The sequence below is a fragment of the Diplotaxodon limnothrissa genome, linkage group LG7, assembly GCF_057381915.1.
Source record: "Diplotaxodon limnothrissa isolate DT_005_m linkage group LG7, D_limnothrissa_male_GT1.1, whole genome shotgun sequence".
NCBI classification, from domain to species: Eukaryota; Metazoa; Chordata; class Actinopteri; order Cichliformes; family Cichlidae; genus Diplotaxodon; species Diplotaxodon limnothrissa.
In genome coordinates this window covers 63,733,662-63,757,916 of record NC_140602.1, presented here as the reverse complement: position 1 = coordinate 63,757,916, position 24,255 = coordinate 63,733,662, and the positions used below count along the sequence as shown (strand labels likewise).

The following is a 24,255-nucleotide window of genomic DNA, read 5'->3' as shown; positions in this document are numbered from 1 at the left end:
GATTTTAACATCCATGTAGATGCTAAAAATGACAGCCTCAACATGGCATTTAATCTGTTATTAGACTCAATTGGCTTCTCTCAAAATGCAAAAGAACCCACCCACCACTTTAATCACTCTCTAGATCTTGTTTTAACATATGGCATAGAAACTGAACATTTAACAGTGTTTCCTGAAAACCCTCTCCTGTCTGATCATTTCCTGATAACATTTACATTTACAGTAATTGATTACACAGCAGTGGAGAGTAGACTTTATCACAGTAGATGTCTTTCTGAAAGCACTGTAACTAAGTTTAAGAATATAATCCACCCACTGTTATCATCTTCAATGCCCTGTACCAACATAGAGCAGAGCAGCTATCTGAACGCTACTCCAACAGAGGTCGATTATCTTGTTAATAATTTTACCTCCTCACTGCGTACGACTCTGGATACTGTAGCTCCTGTGAAAACTAAGGTCTCTAATCAGAAGTACCTGACTCCGTGGTATAATTCTCAAACACGTAGCCTAAAGCAGATGACTCGTAAGCTGGAGAGGAAATGGCGTGTCACAAATTTAGAGGATCATCATTTAGCCTGGAGAAATAGTTTGTTGCTTTATAAGAAAGTCCTCCGCAAAGCCAGAACATCTTACTATTCATCACTGATTGAAGAAAATAAGAACAACCCCAGGTTTCTCTTCAGCACTGTAGCCAGGCTGACAAAAAGTCAGAGCTCTGTTGAGCCAACCATCCCTCTAACGTTAACTAGTAATGACTTCATGAACTTCTTCACAAATAAAATTTTTATCATTAGAGAAAAAATTACCAGTAATCATCCCACAGATGTAATACTATCTACAGCTACTCTTAGTACCATCGATGTTAAGTTAGACTCTTTTTCTCTAATTGATCTTCCTGAGGTAACTTCAACAATTACTTCCTCCAAACCATCAACGTGTCTTTTAGACCCCATTCCTACAAAACTGCTCAAAGAAGTCCTGCCATTAATTAATTCTTCGATCTTAAATATGATCAACCTATCTCTAATGATCGGCTATGTACCACAGGCCTTCAAGCTGGCTGTAGTTAAACCTTTACTCAAAAAGCCATCTCTAGACCCAGCAGTCTTAGCTAGTTATAGGCCAATCTCCAACCTTCCTTTCATATCAAAAATCCTTGAAAGAGTAGTTGTCACACAGCTAACAGATCATCTGCAGAGGTTTATTTGAAGAGTTTCAGTCAGGTTTCAGAGCTCATCACAGCACAGAAACAGCTTTAGTGAAGGTTACAAATGATCTTCTTATGGCCTCTGACAGTGGACTCATCTCTGTGCTTGTCCTGCTAGACCTTAGTGCAGCATTCGATACTGTTGACCATAATATCCTATTAGAGCGATTAGAACATGCTGTAGGTATTACAGGTACTGCACTGCAGTGGTTTGTATCATATCTATCTAATAGACTCCAATTTGTTCATGTAAATGGAGAGTCCTCTTCACACACTGAGGTTAACTATGGAGTTCCACAGGGTTCAGTGCTAGGACCAATTCTGTTTACATTATACATGCTTCCCTTAGGCAGCATCATTAGAAGACATAGCATAAATTTTCACTGCTATGCAGATGACACCCAGCTCTATCTGTCCATAAAGCCAGATAACACACACCAATTAGTTAAACTGCAGGAATGTCTTAAAGACATAAAGACCTGGATGGCCACTAACTTTCTGCTTCTTAATTCAGATAAAACTGAGGTTATTGTACTCGGCCCAGATTCTTACTCTGGATGGCATTGCCTTGGCCTCCAGTCAGTGTTGCCAACTCCTCAGTAAGGAAAATCGCTATTGGCTGTCCTAGAAGTCGCTAAATGACGTCATCGCCTAATTTGCATAATTGGTCATGCTAATCTAATTGTAACCTATGTTGTTGGAGAGAGAAATAACATCGTGGAAGAGACATAAAGTGAGTAAAAAACGTCCTAAATGCATTTAGAGTTTATTTAGAACTACAAATTAAATTTCTTTTAGCAATTATTGTTTTTTTTAATGTCATAATTCCAACCCTGCTCCTTTACCCGGGCTTGGACCGGCACTCTGGTGGAGTTACTTTGTGTGTGTGTGTTTATAAGTAGTTTTAAACCTTGTGATCCACAAAACAGCATAAGAGAAAAAGAGTAAAAGAAGAACTGACTGCGTTACAGCACCCGCTGCTTGTTGAGAGTAAAAGCGATACGTGTTTTCACGTCTTTTTTAGCGACTTTTTTCCCATCCATCCATCCATCCATCCATCCATCCATCCAAATCGCTAAGGGGTCTGAAAACTCGCTAAATATAGCGACAAAGTCGCTAAGTTGGCAACACTGCCTCCAGTAACTCTGTGAGGAACCTTGGAGTTATTTGTGACCAGGACATGTCCTTCAACACACATATTAAACAAATATGTAAGACTGCGTTCTTCCATTTGCGCAACATCTCTAAAGTTAGAAATATCCTGTCTCAGAGTGACGCTGAAAAACTAGTTCATGCATTTATTACTTCCAGGCTGGACTACTGCAATTCATTATTATCAGGATGTCCAAAAAACTCACTGAAAAGCCTTCAGCTAATCCAAAATGCTGCAGCAAGAGTACTGACAGGGACTAGAAAGAGAGAGCATATTTCTCCTGTTTTGGCTTCCCTTCATTGGCTTCCTGTTAAATCCAGAATTGAATTCAAAATCCTGCTCCTCACATACAAGGTCTTAAATAATCAGGCCCCATCTTATCTTAATGACCTTGTAGTACCATATCACCCTATTAGAGCACTTCGCTCTCGCTCTGCAGGCCTACTTGTTGTTCCTAGAGTATTTAAAAGTAGAATGGGAGGGAGAGCCTTCAGTTTTCAGGCCCCTCTTCTGTGGAACCAGCTTCCAGTTTGGATTCGGGAGACAGACACTATCTCAACTTTTAAGATTAGGCTTAAAACTTTCCTTTTTGCTAAAGCATATCGTTAGGGCTGGACCAGGTGACCCTGAATCCTCCCTTAGTTATGCTGCAATAGACATAGGCTGCCGGGGATTCCCATGATGCATTGAGTTTTTCCTTTCCAGTCACCTTTCTCACTCACTATGTGTTGATAGACCTCTCTGCATTGAATCATATCTGTTATTAACCTCTGTGTCTCTTCCACAGCATGTCTTTCATCCTGTCTTCCTTCTCTCACCCGCAGCAGATGGCCCCGCCCCTCCCTGAGCCTGGTTCTGCCGGAGGTTTCTTCCTTTTAAAAGGGAGTTTTTCCTTCCCACTGTCGCCAAAGTGCTTGCTCATAGGGGGTCACATGATTGTTGGGTTTTTCTCTGAATCTATGAAGCGCCTTGAGGCAACTTTTGTTGTGATTTGGCGCTATATAAATAAAATTGAATTGAATAGAATAGGATACGTGTTTAAATGTGCTATATGAATAAAATCACTAGACTGTAACCTGCACATTTAACTCTGCCAAGAAGGGTATGCTTTTGGTAGCATTTTGTCCAGCAGTGTCATTCTGTCTGTAAACACAACAGCTCGAAAAGTTCCATTAAAATTTTCTTCCATACACCGATGACTTCAAGGTCAACATGATTTATTCATGGAAAACTGTCAAAAAGCCTTTTAAGTTAGAATCTACAATTCTTACAAGTGTGATGTGTATTCTCAATGTATAGAAAATACCCTATAAAGTTTAAATTTCATGTCACGTTTGACTTTTGACCTCACTTTTACATTTCAACACTTTTCTTTGAAGCTGACCCCAAAATGTGTTATATCTCTAAAGAAAGTATTGTCCACACTGACAATGAGCTGCGTAGTTAGTTAGAAATACACTACAGCATAATATTATATAATAAGCTAAGTTATTCATGTCTGTTTATTTACATATCCATACATTTTATCCATTACCTGCTCCTACATAATGTTTCTGTACACAAACCTCTGTCATGCTATCCTTATCTGATTTTTACAGCAATACAAACTTCTTGAAGTACATTTAAAAATAACAGAGAAGCCTAAATGAATAAATGCAAAATGCAATACTGTTCCTTTAACCGGGGATGCTGCTCAGAGAATGAGCTGCCCTAGTGGAGGTTTGCACTTTGGTGGTGCTTCTTGTTTATTTTTATTTTCAGGTTAGTTACACCAAAATTTCAGACTTGGCATTAATAACACGGCCTTCACAGTCCCAAACAAACACAGTCTTTGCCCCAGATTTAGTTTGCTGCAAAAATTGCTCACTCAATTTCTGATACAGGATTAGTCAGCAGACAATACAAGGAAACTTTTTATGATAACTGATATGGTGACATGTTGTAATAACCATTGCTAATAAACAGAAAACTGAATATGTTGTGAACTAATAATATGTTGGCACTCACTAATGATTATTGTACATTAATGTGTTTAAATGCAGTGGTCAAACACATGTAGATATACATGGTGAGTGTTAAAACTGAAATGAATTATTTCATTAAAGTGAAAAAGAGTCTTACTAAAATCAGCTTCGACTTTACATACTACTGGACCGATTATTATTTTATTGCTTGCCAACAGTAAAATAACCATCGCTCATGATATCGGTTATTACAAGGTGTGATTACCAGCTCCATGCGTCTGCGGCTGCTCTCCTGCTCTGCCTGGCTCAGCTCCTCCATCTCCAGTCTCATGTCCTGCACACGCTGCTGGTAATAGCGGGCATTCTCTCTCTCCCGAGCCTCGGCCTGTGCGCTCTGCTCCAGCTCCTCTCCCAGACGAACCACGCTGTCCCTCAACCGCAGCACCAGCACCTAAGGGAGACGTAGGAGCTGCAGGCATGTTCTCGCATGGTAACAAGTGTAGATGAATCATCCGAGCTTACCTCAAACCTCTTCACTTGCCCTCTCTGAAACTCTAATTTATTTTCCAGGTCACGTACACGTGCCTCTTGTTTACTGACAATGCTGCGCCCCACAGTGGACGATTCCAGGAACTGCACCCTCGATACACACTGCTGGAGCTGAGTTGCAAGCCAAAAACATTTAGAGGATCAACGTGCAGATATATCAGAAAGCGTGAACGTGCTCCACCTGAAGCTGGCATGTGTATTCAGACTTGCAACAAGCAGGTTAAATGTTCCATGAATCCATCACAACCTCATCCCAGCTAATTTCAAAAGCACAATTGGTTCATAAACCCCCGAGTAATCCTTTTCATTTCTGACTGTCAAAGCAAAGATACCTCTTCTTGGAGAGACTGTTTCTGTTTCTTCACCTCCTCCAGTTCAGCTTGCAGTTCTCTGATCTGAGCAATATCACTGGAGGACTGAAGGGGACAAAGCAAGAGGAAGTCACCTGAAGTGAATCATGACTTAGGTCATCAACAGGATTTGAAAGATTTCAGCTAAAAAGCAGTACCTGCGCAATGAGCGCTTTGTGTTTCTTCATAAGTTCATTTAGGTCTTCCTGATCCTCTTCGAGCCTCTTCAACAGGTCCACCTTCTCCTGCTGCAGCAGAGCTAAGTTTTCATCCACCTGCACTCAGGAAGACAAAAACATAAGTGGAAGACTACTCCACACTCTTCATTTTTACTATTTAATCTAAAGAGTGTTTTCTGTACCCAAAATAAGAAGACAGAAAGTGATGAAATCACAAGTGACCCTGTCAAGTTTGCTTAGAATTAGTTATGTTTTTATTTAATTTCAAGTAATGTGCAGTTTTAGTATTACGTAAACGAAGTTAAGACAAGAAGACAAACAGTCTGTGTCTAAAGTTATGATGTCTGATTAAATATGCAATATTTACATTCAGGACCGTAAGTATCAAGCACATCAGAACACACTCACATCACCATGTTTTATTTTCCAGTTGCAAACACACACAGAGTGTGCAAAGCAAGTGAGATCACTAGAGTTGTACATTGTTTTTTCAGAGCTTAACAAGTCAGTAGACACAACAAAGAGTGCTTTCGCTTCTTTACCTTCCATGGGTCGCATGCCTGCCAATGCACAATAAAATAAAACTCTCACCACACTCTTCTGCTTGCAGATGTTTTCTAGCTCAGCCTGATTGTTGTCCAGCTCCTGGGAGAGAGTCGCCTGAATGCTCTCAGCCTCAAGTCGCCTTGCTTCGCTCTCCTCAAGCTAAATGGAGACATGGGAAGTGTTTCTCCAGCAGAGCAGCAGGTGACACTAGAGGTTTGTCAAGGTAAAGGTGAATGTAAAAGTGGATGTACCTGGAAGTGCAGATGCTCTATCTGGTCTTTACTGCTGTTGGGTAGGTTCTGCCCTGAGCTTTCCATAGTAGCAAGAAGAAGCTGGGCATCAGCCAGGAGGGCGTGAGTTCTCTTCAGATCTCTCCTTAGCTTCTTCTCTACATCAAAGTCTCTGTGCCCCACCTGTAAAGTGTGACACCTTAGAATAAAGCTCTTCTAAATGAATAACTGAATTAGTAAAAGTAACTCTATCCTATCTTTGATAGGTTCCAGGCACACATTCATTGAAGTCACAGGACATCACCGTGAACTCAAAATTAGAAGTGACATTCAGATTATTCAAATAGGGTGATTTTTACTAGTTTTGCACACTCACAAGTAGTTTTCATTGGGCATCATTCATATTCTATGTGTGTTTTTGTGCTTCTCTTTCAATCAGGGTCACTGCGAGTTGATCCTTCGGTTTCCTCTGTTTTAATTCAAATCTGCTTAATGTCTTAATACTACTATGCTGGTGATGCACTGTTTAACTTTTCATTTAACAACCTTAAATAACCTTAGAAAGTATCAAGTACAACTGCAATTGTAAGAATGTTCCAATGTTCCCTCTAAGCTGCGCGTGCAATTGCGCACTGCTGGCACGTCTCTGTGCACAGAAAATCTGTGTTGTGCACACACACACACAAAAAAAATCTAACCTGAATTGAAATTGAAATTAAAATTAATACGTTAACAATTCTGTTTTGCAGTGTTAGTCAGTAAGTGACTGGCTGCTCCAGTATGGGATTAGAACGATGCCACCTAATCCCATAGTCCAGCCAATGATGCGATTCACACTCGTATATACGCAGCTAATCAACGTGGTTGACAGGCTATGACAGCATCCTTATGTGCCGACACCGGTGTTTTAGCGAGCAAAGCGGCGTGGCTGATGTGGAGTGAAGCCACTTAATGACAACGTGTACAACCACTGGAGATGTGAGCAGGACAGACGGAACAATTGATGGAAAAAGTGTGGACTATACCATAATTTAAAAACTATAACAGTTTTTAAATTATCTTGATAGGCCACGTAAAACCAGAGTTATGATAAAAAAATGTATGCAATGTTTGTTTTCTTCCTGAATACTATCGTTGTTTATATTTACTGCGGGAAGAAACAGTAAAAATGGCGTTTTATGAGGAAAACGCTAGAAAGCACTCTCCACCTGTGAGCAAACGCCCCCCCCCCACAACCCACCTCTCCCCCAGCCTTTCCTATTGGTGGAAAAATGTACTATGTGGACCAATCAAAAAATGATATGGCAACATGGCATTTAGTTGTTTAGGAAGGGGGGGAGTTTTAGGAGTGACGGTGGTGTTTTGAGATGGGAGAGACTTGCGACGTTTAGCGCAAATCTTGTGTAGTTAGTGTGTAGTGTAGTCAATAGTTTTGTTGTGTGTGTCAGAACAATGAGGCGACTGCTGAATGTTACAGGTGTTACAGCAGTGATACATCTCCTGTTGTCAGGCCTGCAGATATCAGGCTGTTGTTCTCCTTCATCTCATAGTGGACAGAAATTATTTTTTTGAGTGGCACAAATAATTTGTGTGGCATCAAATTTGATGCAGAACAGCTGATTGTTCTGTAAATAGTTTTAAATATTTAATTTTAAAAAACGCCTTGGCTGCATTTTTAGGTAAACAGCTGCAAAAAACTTTGTTGTTTGCATAACTCAGTTACTTTTTTGAAGAAGTAACTATATAATTAATTGCCCAACATTGGTGATTATATACTGTATTTTGCATGCAGAGAGTTACAGGACTCTCTCCCAGACCACAGACTCATACACATAATACAAGTCAGAGCAAAAAATAAATAAATACTACACAGGTCATGAACAAGATTTTTTTTACATTTTCATTGTAAGTGGGTTAAAGCATTTAATTAAAAGTAGTCTAACATAAATGTAAATGCTGTAATTTGATTATTTTAATAAACAATGTAACTTGGATGAATTCGATGCTGGCGTGACCACAGTGCACACGTCTGCTGTTGCTCACAGTGGTCCAAGTGTCCGCTCAGGGAGTTTGTGTGTTCGCTCAGACACATGAAAAATTAGAGGGAACATTGATTGGGACACTGTAAAATATAAATATTGCAATGCAATGTCTGGATGCATGCTCAATCATCCAGGTAAAGAAATCCCAAAAATGATTCTGTTCATCTCGACATTATGTTTTCAATGGGAGAAATCTTTAGTCACATTTTACATATATGTTAAAAGGTAGATTTTCTCAAACTGAGAAAATTTAAGAAAAATGTAAGAAAAATATGAACTCCTTATGAAGTTGATGGCAGTAACACATCTCAAAAAAGTTTGGAAAGGAAATGGATGTGGTACTAAAGCAAAACAGCTGGAGGACGATTTTGCAACTAATCGGGTTGACTGGCAGCAGCTCAGTAACATGACTGGGTATAAAAAGAACATCTTAGTGAGGCAGAGTTACTTAGAAGTAAGCTTGGGAAGAGGCTCACCAGTCTGCAAAAAAAGTGCACACACAGTGCATACAAACAGTGGAACAAACAACCTGTGGCTTCTTCTCTGCATTTGGACAGCACAGTGAGCTATGTTCACAGACAGTGATTTCTCCAAGCCTTCCTGAGCTATGCACTATTTTCTATCACAGAATTGTGCCGCTTTTGTGATGGAAAGTAGTGCATGGCTCAGGCCTCAGCGCCATCTCCCATTAAGAATGACTGAAGTTGGGTAACCTAAGAGGCTAGCAACTTTTTTCTTTTTTCTCGTGGTTTGGGCATGCGCATCATGTATAAACCACCTTGGCCAAAATGTGTGATGTAGAGAAGATGGAGTGTAAAAAAGGTGTAACTCATTTAGTACATTAGCAAGGAAAAATGTAACCATGATGATCTCAATTTGTCTGCTCTAATAAAAGAGGCAACTGGACCAGATGCAGGCTCAGCAGCACTTTCAGATTCACACATTCTATGAGACACTCATTCCCACATTCAGAGACCAATTCCACTGTAGATATTAACAGTAAGCCATGTCGCACACTGCTCAAGTCTTTCGATTCAGCTAGTTATTTTTTATGGATATTTTTAATATACTTTTAAAAAAAATCAAGATTTAGGCCTGTGTTTCTGAGGTCATGAACAATTGTTTATTTTAGGTTTTTTTTCCAGAGATATATGGTCCTCACACGACAGCCAGTGCAAACATATGACTTTTAAAATACAATGCTGGACATTAAACAGAATACAAAGTATTCCAAATAAGCTCAACCTTAAACATATGCAGCAGTAATATTAATCATTTCACACTGATGGGTAACATTATTATTTTTACTTTTGATCTCTGCACAATTTTCCAGTAATAGAGCTGTATGTGTACATGTAGTTGTTACCATGATGTCTGTAAATTTTTTTTTTTTTTTTGGAATGTATTAGATATTTGTTTAACCATAGTAGTAATAATATTTTACAATTCTTCAGCCAGGAAGGAATGCAGAAAGGTGAAGATGTCAATGTAGAGTGCAGACAAGCAGTGTGTGTGTGTGTGTGTGTGTGTGTGTGTGTGTGTGTGTGTGTGTGTGTGTGTGTGTGTGTGTGTGTGTGTGTGTGTGTGTGTGTTTTACCTGGTCACACAGAGTTGCAATGAGTCCTTCCAAGTCGTGCTTCTCATGAATCACCATCTGTTTCTCCTCATACTCCTGCTCCAGTTGCATTTCCAGCTGCCTCAGCTACACACACAGACACACGATGAATTTGTAAGTGTCAGGCGGTTCTGATTCAGTTTGTGATATTCATGGGGAGCTTGTTGGGATTAAGTAGCATCCCTGCTTTTTGTAGATGATTTGTTGGCTTCATCAGAGCATGGCCTTAGGCATACAGTGGTGCAGTTTATAGCCAAGTGTGATGTTTTGCGACTTTAGTATACCTTACAGTTTCCAGGAGCAACTAGTGATCCTGTAATAAAGGGTATCTATGATAAATGTTTAGCCACTAAGAGCTTTGTTTACTCGCTTTTAAAGCTAATGCTGCTGGAATAGGGCTTACAAAAATTTCAGAAGCTTCTTCTGCCCTGCCTATAGGAGCTGAGTTTAGTTTGTGTGGAAGAAGTTTTTATCATCTCTCCCAAAAGTCTTAATATGATGCTGAGGATAAGGCTTTTCTTACCAGGAATGATGATGTCAGCGCCTAAAGCAGAATTACTGCTCTGTAATATTTATGTGATAATCTTTCCCATGTGACTTGACTAATACTATACCAGCTGCCACAGAAACTGTGGCATCTGTTGGGATTTTCCCACACAAACATCTTTAGGGTTTACAGAGAATTTGTAAAAAAAAAAAAAAAAATCCCGTGAGCAGCAGTTCTCTATATGAAAATGTCTTGATGATGTCAGAAATCAGAGGAGAATGGTCAGACATTTTAACTACTTCACTTTGCACAGCATGATCAGTAATCAGGGAATGTCACAGTCCCGCGTTAGCGAGGAGGGAAAACCACTGGTGTCTGCAGTGCATTATAACTGCTGTTGTACAACTCTAGTGATCTCACTGAAAGAGCCTGTTTCTGTGGAAAACGTTCATTTTAAAGAATCTCTCATTTTAAGATCTGCTGGCAAAACTTCAACAAACTGTCTTGTATGTGATGAGCTTTATCCAACCTTAAAGTCATGTGGTTTTGCTGTTATTAAAAAATAAAACAAATTAAAAAATATGTGTTTTTTAAGCATGTACAGTGGGGCAAAAAAGTATTTAGTCAGCCACCGATTGTGCAAGTTCCCCCACCTAAAATGATGACAGAGGTCAGTAATTTGCACCAGAGGTACACTTCAACTGTGAGAGACAGAATGTGAAAAAAAAATCCATGAATCCACATGGTAGGATTTGTAAAGAATTTATTCGTAAATTAGGGTGGAAAATAAGTATTTGGTCAATAACAAAAATACAACTCAATACTTTGTAACATAACCTTTGTTGGCAATAACAGAGGTCAAACGTTTACTATAGGTCTTTACCAGGTTTGCACACACAGTAGCTGGTATTTTGACCCATTCCTCCATGCAGATCTTCTCGAGAGCAGTGATGTTTTGGGGCTGTCGCCGAGCAACACGGACTTTCAACTCCCGCCACAGATTTTCTATGGGGTTGAGGTCTGGAGACTGGCTAGGCCACTCCAGGACTTTCAAATGCTTCTTACAGAGCCACTCCTTTGTTGCCCGGGCGGTGTGTTTTGGATCATTGTCATGTTGGAAGACCCAGCCTCGTTTCATCTTCAAAGTTCTCACTGATGGAAGGAGGTTTTGGCTCAAAATCTCACGATACATGGCCCCATTCATTCTGTCCTTAACACGGATCAGTCGTCCTGTCCCCTTGGCAGAAAAACAGCCCCATAGCATGATGTTTCCACCCCCATGCTTCACAGTAGGTATGGTGTTCTTGGGATGCAACTCAGTATTCTTCTTCCTCCAAACACGACGAGTTGAGTTTATACCAAAAAGTTCTACTTTGGTTTCATCTGACCACATGACATTCTCCCAATCCTCTGCTGTATCATCCATGTGCTCTCTGGCAAACTTCAGACGGGCCTGGACATGCACTGGCTTCAGCAGCGGAACACGTCTGGCACTGCGGGATTTGATTCCCTGCCGTTGTAGTGTGTTACTGATGGTGACCTTTGTTACTTTGGTCCCAGCTCTCTGCAGGTCATTCACCAGGTCCCCCCGTGTGGTTCTGGGATCTTTGCTCACCGTTCTCATGATCATTTTGACCCCACGGGATGAGATCTTGCGTGGAGCCCCAGATCGAGGGAGATTATCAGTGGTCTTGTATGTCTTCCATTTTCTGATGATTGCTCCCACAGTTGATTTTTTCACACCAAGCTGCTTGCCTATTGTAGATTCACTCTTCCCAGTCTGGTGCAGGTCTACAATACTTTTCCTGGTGTCCTTCGAAAGCTCTTTTGTCTTGGCCTTGGCGGAGTTTGGAGTCTGACTGTTTGAGGCTGTGGACAGGTGTCTTTTATACAGATGATGAGTTCAAACAGGTGCCATTCATACAGGTAACGAGTGGGGGACAGAAAAGCTTCTTACAGAAGACGTTACAGGTCTGTGAGAGCCAGAGATTTTCCTTGTTTGAGGTGACCAAATACTTATTTTCCACCCTGATTTACGAATAAATTCTTTACAAATCCTACCATGTGGATTCATGGATTTTTTTTTCACATTCTGTCTCTCACAGTTGAAGTGTACCTCTGGTGCAAATTACTGACCTCTGTCATCATTTTAAGTGGGGGAACTTGCACAATCGGTGGCTGACTAAATACTTTTTTGCCCCACTGTATGTTAAAATGATTGGTTGTGAAACAGTCAGTTTGTAAGTGTATTTGTTAAACCCACTCGTCTCTGAGAGGACTTGTGGACATCCTCTAACTCCTCGTCTTTATCTTCCAACTCCTTTTGATGGATCTGCTTCATCCTTTCCACCTCTATCTCAAACCGCATGTGGATCTAAAGGACACGGACAAAGACAATGGTGAGGGAAGAAGCAGCAGGGACAGCAATATATTCTGTGTGTGCTGTATCACCTGTTGCTGCTGCTGTATTTTGGCAGTGAGCTTGGTGATTTCCTCTGCTTTCTCATTGACCTGGCTCTCCAGGAGGCGAAGCTGCTTCTTGAGGGCAGGCAGTGACTCTGAGGCAAGGTCAACAGGTAGGCTGAGGTCACGGATCTGAGCACACAGGTCCTCCTTCTGCTTCTGCAGACGGCTAACCTCTGCCTGGCTTTCCTGCACACATCCACACAACACTGGAGTTTCTCACTTTAAGACATTTCATTCTCATGCTCCTTTACAGATTTCATCTTTGTCCACTGGTCAGTGCAGCATCTTGGAAGTTGGCACAGGTTAGTCAGCATGAGCTAGCTCAAGGAGGTTTGGTAGGTTTTGCAATTTGGGATATGATCCAGAACACAATATCATGTAGGAACACAAACACGAAAAATCAAAATGCTGCTAAACCAACTAAACTAAACTATTTCTAACCTTTGGGACCGATGTAACTTTTCTTTGCCATAGCATAGTGATATCACCCTGAAAGTGAGAGTCAGATGCTTTGTAACTTTATCCTTAATCATTTGTTCTTTACTTTTATTTACATGTTCATAATGAAGACAGACATATACATGACAAGCTAATTGTTTCCTCAGCAGCAGGTCAGCCTTCATTCTGTACACATGTAGTGTCCAGGATCAACATTTGGGTCAGATGTGACGTTAACTCCACACAGTTCCTGTAACATAGCTGTCTCAGAGTCATCAACCTACAGTATGGTCTGTTTGATTTGATCAGAGCAACAGCCTATCATGAATTACATGTGACAGCTGTCATTTCCACATTACATTTGAGACTCTGTTCCAGGTTAACCTGTTGAATCAGTCTGTTTTTCTGTTGCACACTTTTGGATACTACTCCATAAAATCACATGTAAATCCACTAAATAATTCTGAAGACTATTTAATATTACATAGAGTCTACAGGTGTATGCAACAAAAGTGGCATCACCATCTGTTTGTGTATTTTGAATCTTCAGTGTAAGCACAGCTGATGCCATTATTTTTTAATGTTGCTTTGTGTTGTTTGTTAAGTCACAAACAACACAGTCCAGAGGTCGGTTTTAGAGGCTATCCAGTCAGGTGAGTTATTAAAAAGCTTAATTGGATTTTAGAGCTGTATAAAAGGGGCGACAAAGACCAAATCAGGATGATTTTTAATGTTGTTAAGCTTTTTAATATGGTACATTTGAGGTTTGATGCTTTTGGCATCTGCACAATTACTGAAGTAACCACAAACACATCATTACATGACATTACTGTGAAATAGCAGAAATCTTTTAATCAGTTCATATAAAAATCTACACACAGTCAACACAGAAGCCAACCCACCTGTTGGCTGCAGCGCAATTTGTATATTTCAGCTCCCAGCGCTGTGTTTTCCTGAAAGGCTTTGTCCTTCTGCTCTCGCTCACACTCAGCTTCCTCCAGAGCCTGAGTCAGCTTGTTATCAAACCTGTATGAACGCATACAAACAGCAGGAGGATTTTGTATTCACTATGATTACACATCATATTTGTAAAGAAGTATATATCGACAATTTTTGGCAGTGTATCACTTTTTGACACATCTCATTTGTTTGATGGCGGGAAAAGTGAAATTAACTTTATTAATTGAACAGGGGGATGTTCTGTGTTCTAGTAGTTGCAATTTCAGCAGAAAAGAAAAGAGACAAAGTCTTGATTCATAGTTAAATCTCCCTAGAATATTAAAGAAAAAGGGGGGAAAGCTAGAAGTTTTTTCCAACAGAAGAAAATAAAACAATAACAATAATATCAGAGGGTCAGAGGAAAATATTTTCTTGGAAGATATAATTATTATTAGTAATAGTAGTAGTAGTAAATAAACTCAGACAAATAATTCCACACAGGCACTCGAAGGAACCGACATTCAGAAACACACGACACAAGATAAAACTAAGGATTATACCAGAAATGCAGAAAAATACAAAGATACACAGCTGCATATTGATATGACAAATCATAATCTTAGCTGATATGAAAGAAAGTTATACAGCGTGGGGTTAAAACAAACCTTCTCTGCTTGCGGTCCAGTTCATGTATGCGGCTCTGCAGACTGTCGGTAAGGACCCGGGCATCCTGAAGGTCAGAGGTCAAATGACGACAGTGACGTTTCACCTCTGTCACACTCCTCCTGGACTGCTCCAGCTGGGCCTGCAATGTCGCCACCTTCACAAAAACAGAGTAACATTACAAATCATAACTTTAGTAATAATAAGTAACTTCAGAAACTAATCACCCATCAGTGCTCTGTTCACCTTTCAGCATCCTGTCTCACCTTGGCATCGAGCTCTTGTCGAGTTTGTCTTTCTGTCTCAAGTTTTTCCTCTGTCTGCTTCAGTCGTCTGCAAACAAATTCCATCTCTGTCTGGCAGCACTCCAGCTGCATGACCAGTTCAGTTTCTGCAAGATGTGGAGGAATGGATATGACTTTGTTGGAGTCACTTTATACGTTGTGACATTTCTCTATTTTAACACTAGATTTCATGTGTGATAAAATAAGATATTTATGAATAATTTGATTCATTTTTTGAGTTTTGCAGATTGTTCTTTTGGTGAGTTCAAATCAAATGGTAAATGGAATGGTACTTATCTTTCTATGTAGCACTCATAATTCTTATTCTCATGTATATATCTCATGTATATCTCATGCACATATCTTTCTTTCTACATAGCACTTTAATTCTTATTGTTTGCACTGAAGCACCGCAGCAATTTCCTAATGTTGTAAACCTCAACATCTGGCAATAAACCCATTCTGATTCTGATTCTGATTCTTATATAACACCTGTTAGTCAATATGAACACTCAAACTCCTTTCTACTATACAGTGGGGCAAAAAAGTATTTAGTCAGCCACCGATTGTGCAAGTTCCCCCACTTAAAATGATGACAGAGGTCAGTAATTTGCACCAGAGGTACACTTCAACTGTGAGAGACAGAATGTGAAAAAAAAATCCATGAATTCACATGGTAGGATTTGTAAATTCTTTACAAATCCTACCATGGACAACTCTTTACCTGTCACTGCTCCTCTCTGACTCTCCTTAGCCTGAGCTTTCTGCTTCTCCTCCTCCAGCTGCTTCTCCAGGGTCTCCATGGTCACTTTACACTGATCTAGGCGAGCCTATAGTTAAAAAAGTACCGAGGTAAGTAACAGGACTTGTAAACTGAGTAACAAGTAACAGGATTTTTTTGTCTTACCTGCAGGTCTTTGTTCTCCCTGCTGAGTCGAAGTCTCTCTGCCCTCTCCACATCCAGAGCCTGGCCCACGGCATCGCCGCGGAAACGCTCATCACTCAGTTCAGATGTCACAGCTGTAACCTGCACATAGATCACAACATGAGTTTGTTTGTGTGTGTGTGTGTGTGTGTGTGTGTGTGTGTGTGTGTGTGTGTGTGTGTGTGTGTGTGTGTGTGTATAGGTGTGTCTGTGTGAGAATACAAACCTTGGTTTCCAGGCTGTCTGCAGTCTGCCTCAGCTCATTTCTCTCCTTCTCTGATTTCTCTAGGCGTCGTCTCAGAACTGATATTTCATCCTGACAAAAATGGCAAAATAGAAAACTCACTGTGACTGAAACATCATTGTGATTATTATCACTGTACACTCGTTCACTGAAACCAAAATCCACCTATTAGATGCTGGCACTGCTACAGCTCACTGAACTTCCATTATGAACACTACGCAGCCTTATAATTGTTCTTCTTGTCTCGAGTGCACAAAAATATAGCTTCAAAAACAATTCAGACAGCGTTGGTACTTTGTCATTTAAGATGGACTGCTTAATTACTTTGCATGAAATTAAAACCACAGGCATGTACGTTTAAGTCAACGATTATAGCAATAGAAGCTCGAGTTATAAATTGTTGCGTCTATTCTAACTAAGAGAGAACCCACAGCAACTTTTGCTCACAACGAAAAGATGTAATTATGTTTACTGAGCCTTGAGGCACGGCTAGGCAGTTTTCATATGTAAAATTGATAAATGTACACATTTATAAGACTGGAATAATCAACCAGCCTATGAGTGTTGCAGTTTCTCAATCATAACCACCACTTGCTTGAGGCTTCATAAGAGGACTTCACTAACCAGCAGTGTTGTATGGGCTCAAAATGTGGTCATAAATATTTTGTACTTGTAAAAAAGATTTGTATGTGTAAAAAAGATTTGTGTGTGCGTAAAAAAGATTTGTATGTGTAAAAAAGATCTGTGTGCGCGTAAAAAAGATTTGTGTGTGGACTTAGAAAAAAAACCCCTGCAAGTTACAAGTACGGATTTTTGACCCTATTTTTCTTCCCTTCATCTGATTGGTCAATGTCACATCAATCACAAATGTAACAATCCAATCAGAGAACAGATGGGTTTGGCTGTCGAGGGGCGCTTTTTTTGAACTGCAGGTCTTTGAAGGGAATAAATGCCCTTTTACATGCCAACCCAGCCTTTTCCTTCATCACCACGAAGGAAAACAGTCTGTGGTCGTCCGAGTTTGGTGATTTTTGTGTCACAGGTCTACGTGTTTAATACAGGGACTTCCACAGCCTTTTCAACAGCGCTGCGGACCGCGGGGTGGGGGCGGGCAGTGTTTTGGAAATGACAGTCTTCATTACAAAGCTTTCTTCGTTATGAATTAGCATACATGTTTTTATTGAACATTTGAAGAACCAGCAAAAAAAAACTCTTGTAGAGGACATAAAGTCAGAGATAGAAAAGACAAGGAGCAGGTGCATCTAGTACAGGTAGAGCTGCTGCAAAAACCCACAGAGCCCAGCAGCCAGCGTAACAAATTCTGGATCCTTTGCTTTTAGTTAGCATTAGCAGCGTATCCTGCATCCGATGTGAAAGGACTTTTATGCTGCACACTGTGACTCACAGCAATGGTCCTGGGTCAGCCCTGACTTTGTGTTAAATTAATCCTAAAGTAATAATGTTATTTCTAACCACTGATATACCACAACTTTATCCTTTCAACAGCTACTGAAAGTTAGGGGACCTAGCTGCTATCGGATATTTATATAGCGATCCTCCAGCTTCAAACGGTATCACCCTTCAAGGACCTGCAGTTCAAAACAGCGCCCCTCCGACAGCCAAACCCATCTGTTCTCTGATTGGATTGTTACATTTGTGATTGACATGACATTGACCAATCAGATGAAGGGAAGAAAAATAGGGTCAAAAATCCGTACTTGTAACTTGCAGGGTTTTTTTTTCTAAGTCCACACACAAATCTTTTTTACGCACACACAAATCTTTTTTACACATACAAATCTTTTTTACGCACACACAAATTCTTTTTACACACACAAATCTTTTTTACACATACAAATCTTTTTTACGCACACACAAATCTTTTTTACACATACAAATCTTTTTTTACAAGTACAAAATATTTATGACCACATTTTGAGCCCATAGTGTTGGGACTAACGCGTTATTAAGTAACGCGTTACAGTAACTACGTTATTATTGTGGTAACGAGCACGGTAACTAGTTATTATGCCAAAATCAGGAACGCGTTAGTCGTTACTGGGATTTAGATAGGGTCGTTACTCGTTACTTCGTGTGGTGGCTATCCGGTTGTTCAGTCTGACGTCACTAGCCGTGTCTGGGTCTAAAATCCCCTGCAGGTCCATATATCAAACGATCACTATGGCATTACTGAGAGTTGAAAAACTGTCTAAAGTCTTTCATCTTTAATAAAATGATCAGCGTTCTGCTCTACCAGGTGTAACAATTGAGTTTAACATCCAGGCATCCATGAAAACGGAATTTATGACATTTAACGGAGTTAGAAGTTAGCAGGGAGTTAGCTCGCTAGCTTCTATCTAAATACAATATAGCATGTCCTGACTGCGGGGTTTTGGAAACAAATTAAAACGTACAGCTCTGCTATCACTTCCAACATAAATGAAGACAGAAAACTAAACAGCAGTGACGTTTGTAGGGTTACTGAAGTTGGGCTAGCTGGTATATAATGATGTGCTACGTGACCGCTAGCGACACAGCTATGTTAGCATAATATAAACAAACTAACTTTTTTCCACTCGATAAAAGTTAACGTGAGAGTTCTCGGTGGTCAGGAACAAATGTAATCGCATGGCAGGATGCTGTAAAAGGACCAAACTTCAGCCAGGAGAACAACTGAGATAATCCATCCACAATACGAGGTTAGTCATTCATATACTGCTGCATGGGCTGGGCTGTAGTTACATCCTAAGGTTTTAAAAACTGAGCTTAAATAAATGATTAGCGGTAATAAAAGCCGAGGGAGGTCAACAGTGATCCCTGACTGTTTTAGGAGCTTTTTGAGATCAAATAGAAGAAAATACGTAACATTAAACATGTTAACAACACAAAAGCCATATTAAACGCAGACTACTTTAGACCCGGAAGTAGGATTCGTCGCGTCATCACTGAACAACCGGATCGCGGAGCTTCCACAGATTCAGTAACATTAGCAAGTGGTGGAAGCCAGCAGGTGGATGAAGGAAAGGGGACGCAGAAGGAAAAGAGACCCGAGGCGGCCGCCGGTCCAAGTGTGAACTGAACTTCAGGTAAGAAGTTATGACCTGCAGTCTCTCTGGGTCAGATATGAACCAAGTTTAGGTGGAGTTTATTTTCGTTATTCTGACTTTTTCCGTACTGCGTGCTAGCTAGCATGACGGAGTTTCTATACAGCTGGGTGGTGCTATGAAGTTAATGATGTTTAACTTTATTTTGTTCATAAGTTATTAGAGTTGTCAACCGTCCTGTCTGGTATTCAGAGAAAATATTACGCGTTTCTTATTGAGGTGAAAAGAAACAGTTTGACCCGTAATTCAGCTACAACGAAAAAGGCACAAAGCTGGAGTTATTCTGTGTCTTTGCTGCACAGCTGCCTCTTCTTCTCTCATTCTCCCCCTCCCTCTCCCGTTTCTACTTCAATCATGAAAACTGATCAATGATCAGCTGATCGGCTCTCTTGTTTGTTTATCGCTCACTTTGCTCCGAAAGAGGAAACCAGCGGATGTCGCGCTAAACAACAGCAGCACTTTTAAGCTTGATCAGCTGTTGTTAGAATTTATTTAATATTACTTTCTACTATCAGCTGATGTTTGCTGGAGCCACAGCTGCAAAAAAGCTGCTGGTCATGATATGGTTTGGTTATCTGGTGAGAGGGAAACATGAAGATGAAACCAGGAGATGTCCTTACTGAATCATCAGAGCTGAACAGGTGATGGAGAAACAGGTTTACCTTTTAGGTGACATGAATGAGTTGAAGGGAAGTTATGAACTGTTTCTGAGAGACAAATAACCCCAGGATCCTTTTTTAGGTAGCTGACAGCTGGTAACTGTGCAGGGGCGGGTCTAGCAAAGTTTTGCCAGGGGGGCATGTAGGGCATTAACAGGGAGAGGTGGGCGCAAAGAAATACTTTTCTTTCTTATTCTCATTTCAAATGTCTAGCTTTTAAAAAATAATTATCTGAATCTTACAACAAACGATTGATAGATTGATGCATATATACCATCAAAACAGTGTACATCACTGTCACAATAGTGTTTATTTTCATTCAAAGGCTTTATGATTTTTCCTATAATGGTGGGCCGGTCTCTAGTCAAAATGCCCGGGCCAATTTTCTGTCCCAGTCCAGCCCTGTATGCAGCTCATCTGCAGTCTGGTGTTACCTACATCTTCCTATTCAGAAGGCAGAATTTCCGAGTTCTGAGTACAATCGAAAGCACCACGACTGCAGTTTTTGTGTTGGATGTAAAAGGCGCACATGACGCTGTGACGTAGGCTAGAATCATGGAAGCAGTCAATGACGGTCCAGGCGTGGGATTTCTCTTGTGGAAATATGCACATTATCGTTTCCTTTCTATTGGTAGGTGGCACAGTGCACTGTGGCAAGTAAGCAAGCTAGAAGACTGCAAAGTTATGGAAGAAACACATTAACAAGAGAATTCTGAGTAAAACCAAAGTTACTTTCCCTAGTAACTAGTTACTTTGAAAGTAACGAGTAACTTGAAGTAACTGAGTTACTTTTGAGAGAAGTAACTAGTAATGTAACTAAGTTACTATTTTAAAGTAACTTACCCAACACTGCTAACCAGTGACTCCAAAGTGGCAATGTTCATCATTACATACAGTCTGTACAGACCCTGGATATTTCACTTTACTCTCACAGTGGTGTGTACCTTTTACTAGGCCAAATGGTCATGGCACTTTATGCTGAAAATATAATCTGCTCCTGGGCAGTGACGATGAAGACAAAAGTCCGACATGGCAAAAAGCACCACCTACTGATCAGTCCTGGAAATTGCTGGGAAAAGTCGATTCACCCACACAGAGCAGGACATGACTTTACCTTGTGTAATCTTCTCTTAATGTTCTCAAAAACATTGTTTTGGTCTCATATACTATATTTCAATGTATGTTTGCACATGTTTCAATACATTGGTGCACTCCTTCCCCTTTTTTTCCTATCAAAATATAAAATAATTAATAGTGAGGCAAGATTTTTGCAAGTACTTTCTGCTCACTTGCCATTTCATTGCATTACAGTTAAATAAGACTAACATATAAGAAAAAATACAATAACACATTAACACAGCTCTAAGCAAATCCACAGTGGTGTTAAGGACATCGCCTTGTAAGAGTCCCACATAGTTTCCACCTTGTGGTATTCTGCGAACATTTAGTGAAGCACCGATACAGTGTATAGGATATTCCATCCAGGACGCTACAATACATGAAGACATTTGTCACTTTGTGCATTACAGTGTCATCTGAATGTTGCCAAAAAATGCTTTGCTACCTTCCAACAAACGCATTATCTAACCCTCTGTCTTTCCCTGATAAGAATGAGCTAGAAAGTTTACAGCAGAAACTATTGTACTTTGCAATGTTAATAAGTTGATATTCTAAGATTTGTAAGCTATTTACCAGATTAAGATGCTTTTATATTTGTCCATTTAACTCCTAAAGCTAAAAGATTAATGCTAATACATATATATACATTTAAGAAACATATTACTAAAATACACATGTATACGTTTGCCTTAATTTGGAGACATTGAGCAAGAAAATCAATCACTCAGTCTTCATTTGTTTCATCTAAATCTCTGCAAAAAAGCAAATACATTTTTTCACAAAGTGTTTGAACACCTTCTGATAATTGTGATCATGTACCTCTTTGGCCCTGAGCCTCTCATTATCCATGTTGACATCAAGGAGAGGACGCACACTGCAGAAAAGTTTCCACCAACTCCACTTGGACACGACCCTGAGAGCCCGAAGGTTCCTCTGCAGACAACTCACTGCCATCTGCTGCACCTGGAGACAGACGGGCACATGCACACGCACACACACACACACACACAAACACACACACACACACACAATGTGTGAGTTTAACCTACAGCTGAGCTCAGTCTCCTTTTAAAGCGACAGATAAAACCATTAAATGCCATTGCAACAAAATGTAAAAAAATATAAATAAAAAAGTTTCATTGAGACCTGAATCAACACATTCATTTTAAAGTGATATTACCTTAAACTGAAATACTATTATACTAGTACAATAATTTATGCAATAACTAGTGAAAATGTATGATTACTTGCTAAGGTCAAAGGTCAAGGAGTGCAAAGCATCCATAAAAAAAGAAACACATAAAAACTGTAAAAGATAAAGCAGACACAAAGAGACTCAAAGTGATCACAAGGAGATGCAAAACAACCACACAAATCATAAAACACTTCCAGTAATGCAAAATGACCGACAAGACACACAAACAGCTACTAAAAAAGGAAAAAACACCAAGAGAGATAAAAAAAAATTAAAACACATGAAGAGCAAAGAAAACAAATAAACAACTCCCATCTAAAACCACCATGCAAAGCATAACACCGCTACATAAATGCAAAATGACCACAAAGAAGTACAACCTATGAAAAGAAAAAACACAAAAAGAAAGTGCAAAAAAAGGCACCACAAAAAGTTTGAAAACAACAACTCTCAAAAAGAAACAAAAGTTGTAAAGTTAAAGGAAATGCTAACAGCTGCATTTAAAATACATGATGTACAATTTTTTCTACTGGTAAAGTCAAAGCTCCTGTTTGTGTTCATGTATATATTAAAAATATCTCACTGGGCACTTATGGCTACCAATTGGAAATTTGGCGGTTCGATTAGTCAGTAGTAGGAATCGAGAACCTGTTCTTATAGAGAACAGTAGTCCAGTTCTTTGGAATTGTTAGTCAGCTTACTTATTGATGACACTTATTGGTTCTTGCGCTCGCACTACAATCAGTTGATTTAAGTTCATGAGTCGGAGGAAGAAAAGAGTGCCGCAGTCTACACCGTAGATAAGGACATTACTTTTATTTATATTGCACAAAAGGACAAGCGTGCAATGTTCAAACTGCATCCAGGACAGAAACAGACACATTATGTTTGCGCTATAAGCGCTTTGGGGTCCTTGGGGACTGAGTAAAGCGCTATACAAATGCAGGCCAGGCCATGTTGCTAAGTGCTAACATGCGCAGACAGCATACTAACACTAAGCTAGCCAAGAGCCCAGAATGATATTAAAGCTGAGTGAATGCCAACCCAAGCCCAGCACCCAGTCCTGTTGGCTTTGTGTTCTACTCAGAGAGGTTTTGTGTAATTTCTTTGATATGCTCTTTAGCGATGGTGGTGACACTCAAAGGGGAGCCAATGAGAAATTCGTATCAATTCCATCAATTCCCAGTCAGCAGTGCAGAAGGCAAGCTCACAGAGACATAAGTACCTTGAGTTTGCGATATTTCTGACGGGCAAGATGTCCCAAACAGGCAGCCTGTAGGTGGACCAGCCAACCAGTGACCTGCTTCTCCCTCTGCTGCTCCAGATAGCACAACACACCTCGCTTCATAAACACCTAACGCACAACGGGGGGAAAAAATGTATGAGCCATATCAGCACGAAATAAATTCAGCTGTTCGAGTACAAACATGTTCTTACCCGGCTGGCACCCACGAGGATGCTCTTTTTATCCACATCCAATTCAACCAGCAGCTCTTCCACTGCCTGACACATAAGCAAACACAAAAAAGATGTTTACATGACATGATGCTGAACAAGAAAGGGAGCTGCTGCCATGTGCCATCTGACCTTTCTCTCATCGTGGCTGACAAACACTGAAGCGTAACGTTTCATGACTGAAGGAGCGAGAGCCTGGAAATGACACCTGAAATCCCCCAGAGTCATGTGCTCTGAATAACCTGCAGACAAACATGGCCACAGATTGATTTTTTAATTTGCATCAGGAATATTTGGAAAAAGGGCGAGAACATATATATATATATATATATATATATATATATATATACACAGGTATGTGTGTGTGTCTCTGTGTGTGAAAAAAAACCCACTCGGGGGGTCTTGATCCTTCAAGTTTTACTCTCTCTCTCAGCTATGA

General features: G+C 40.1%; 1 protein-coding gene across 4 annotated transcripts in view; it reads right to left on the bottom strand.

Annotated features, from left to right (window-relative positions):
- myo18b (myosin XVIIIB) overlaps positions 1-24,255 on the bottom strand; it is a 72,212-nt gene that overhangs the window by 24,539 nt on the left and 23,418 nt on the right. For all 4 annotated transcript variants that reach the window (XM_085360126.1, XM_085360124.1, XM_085360125.1 and 1 more), the window contains 19 exons: positions 23,949-24,058; positions 23,799-23,864; positions 23,587-23,715; positions 21,986-22,129; positions 16,267-16,356; positions 16,023-16,142; positions 15,840-15,945; positions 15,098-15,222; positions 14,834-14,988; positions 14,132-14,255; positions 12,777-12,977; positions 12,589-12,699; positions 9,821-9,925; positions 6,203-6,364; positions 5,997-6,110; positions 5,385-5,501; positions 5,209-5,292; positions 4,850-4,987; positions 4,593-4,778 (listed from right to left, as the gene is read on the bottom strand). In XM_085360126.1, coding sequence (XP_085216252.1) covers positions 4,593-4,778; positions 4,850-4,987; positions 5,209-5,292; positions 5,385-5,501; positions 5,997-6,110; positions 6,203-6,364; positions 9,821-9,925; positions 12,589-12,699; positions 12,777-12,977; positions 14,132-14,255; positions 14,834-14,988; positions 15,098-15,222; positions 15,840-15,945; positions 16,023-16,142; positions 16,267-16,356; positions 21,986-22,129; positions 23,587-23,715; positions 23,799-23,864; positions 23,949-24,058 — 2,387 coding nt within the window. The remainder of the gene's footprint in view (positions 1-4,592; positions 4,779-4,849; positions 4,988-5,208; positions 5,293-5,384; positions 5,502-5,996; positions 6,111-6,202; positions 6,365-9,820; positions 9,926-12,588; positions 12,700-12,776; positions 12,978-14,131; positions 14,256-14,833; positions 14,989-15,097; positions 15,223-15,839; positions 15,946-16,022; positions 16,143-16,266; positions 16,357-21,985; positions 22,130-23,586; positions 23,716-23,798; positions 23,865-23,948; positions 24,059-24,255) is intronic.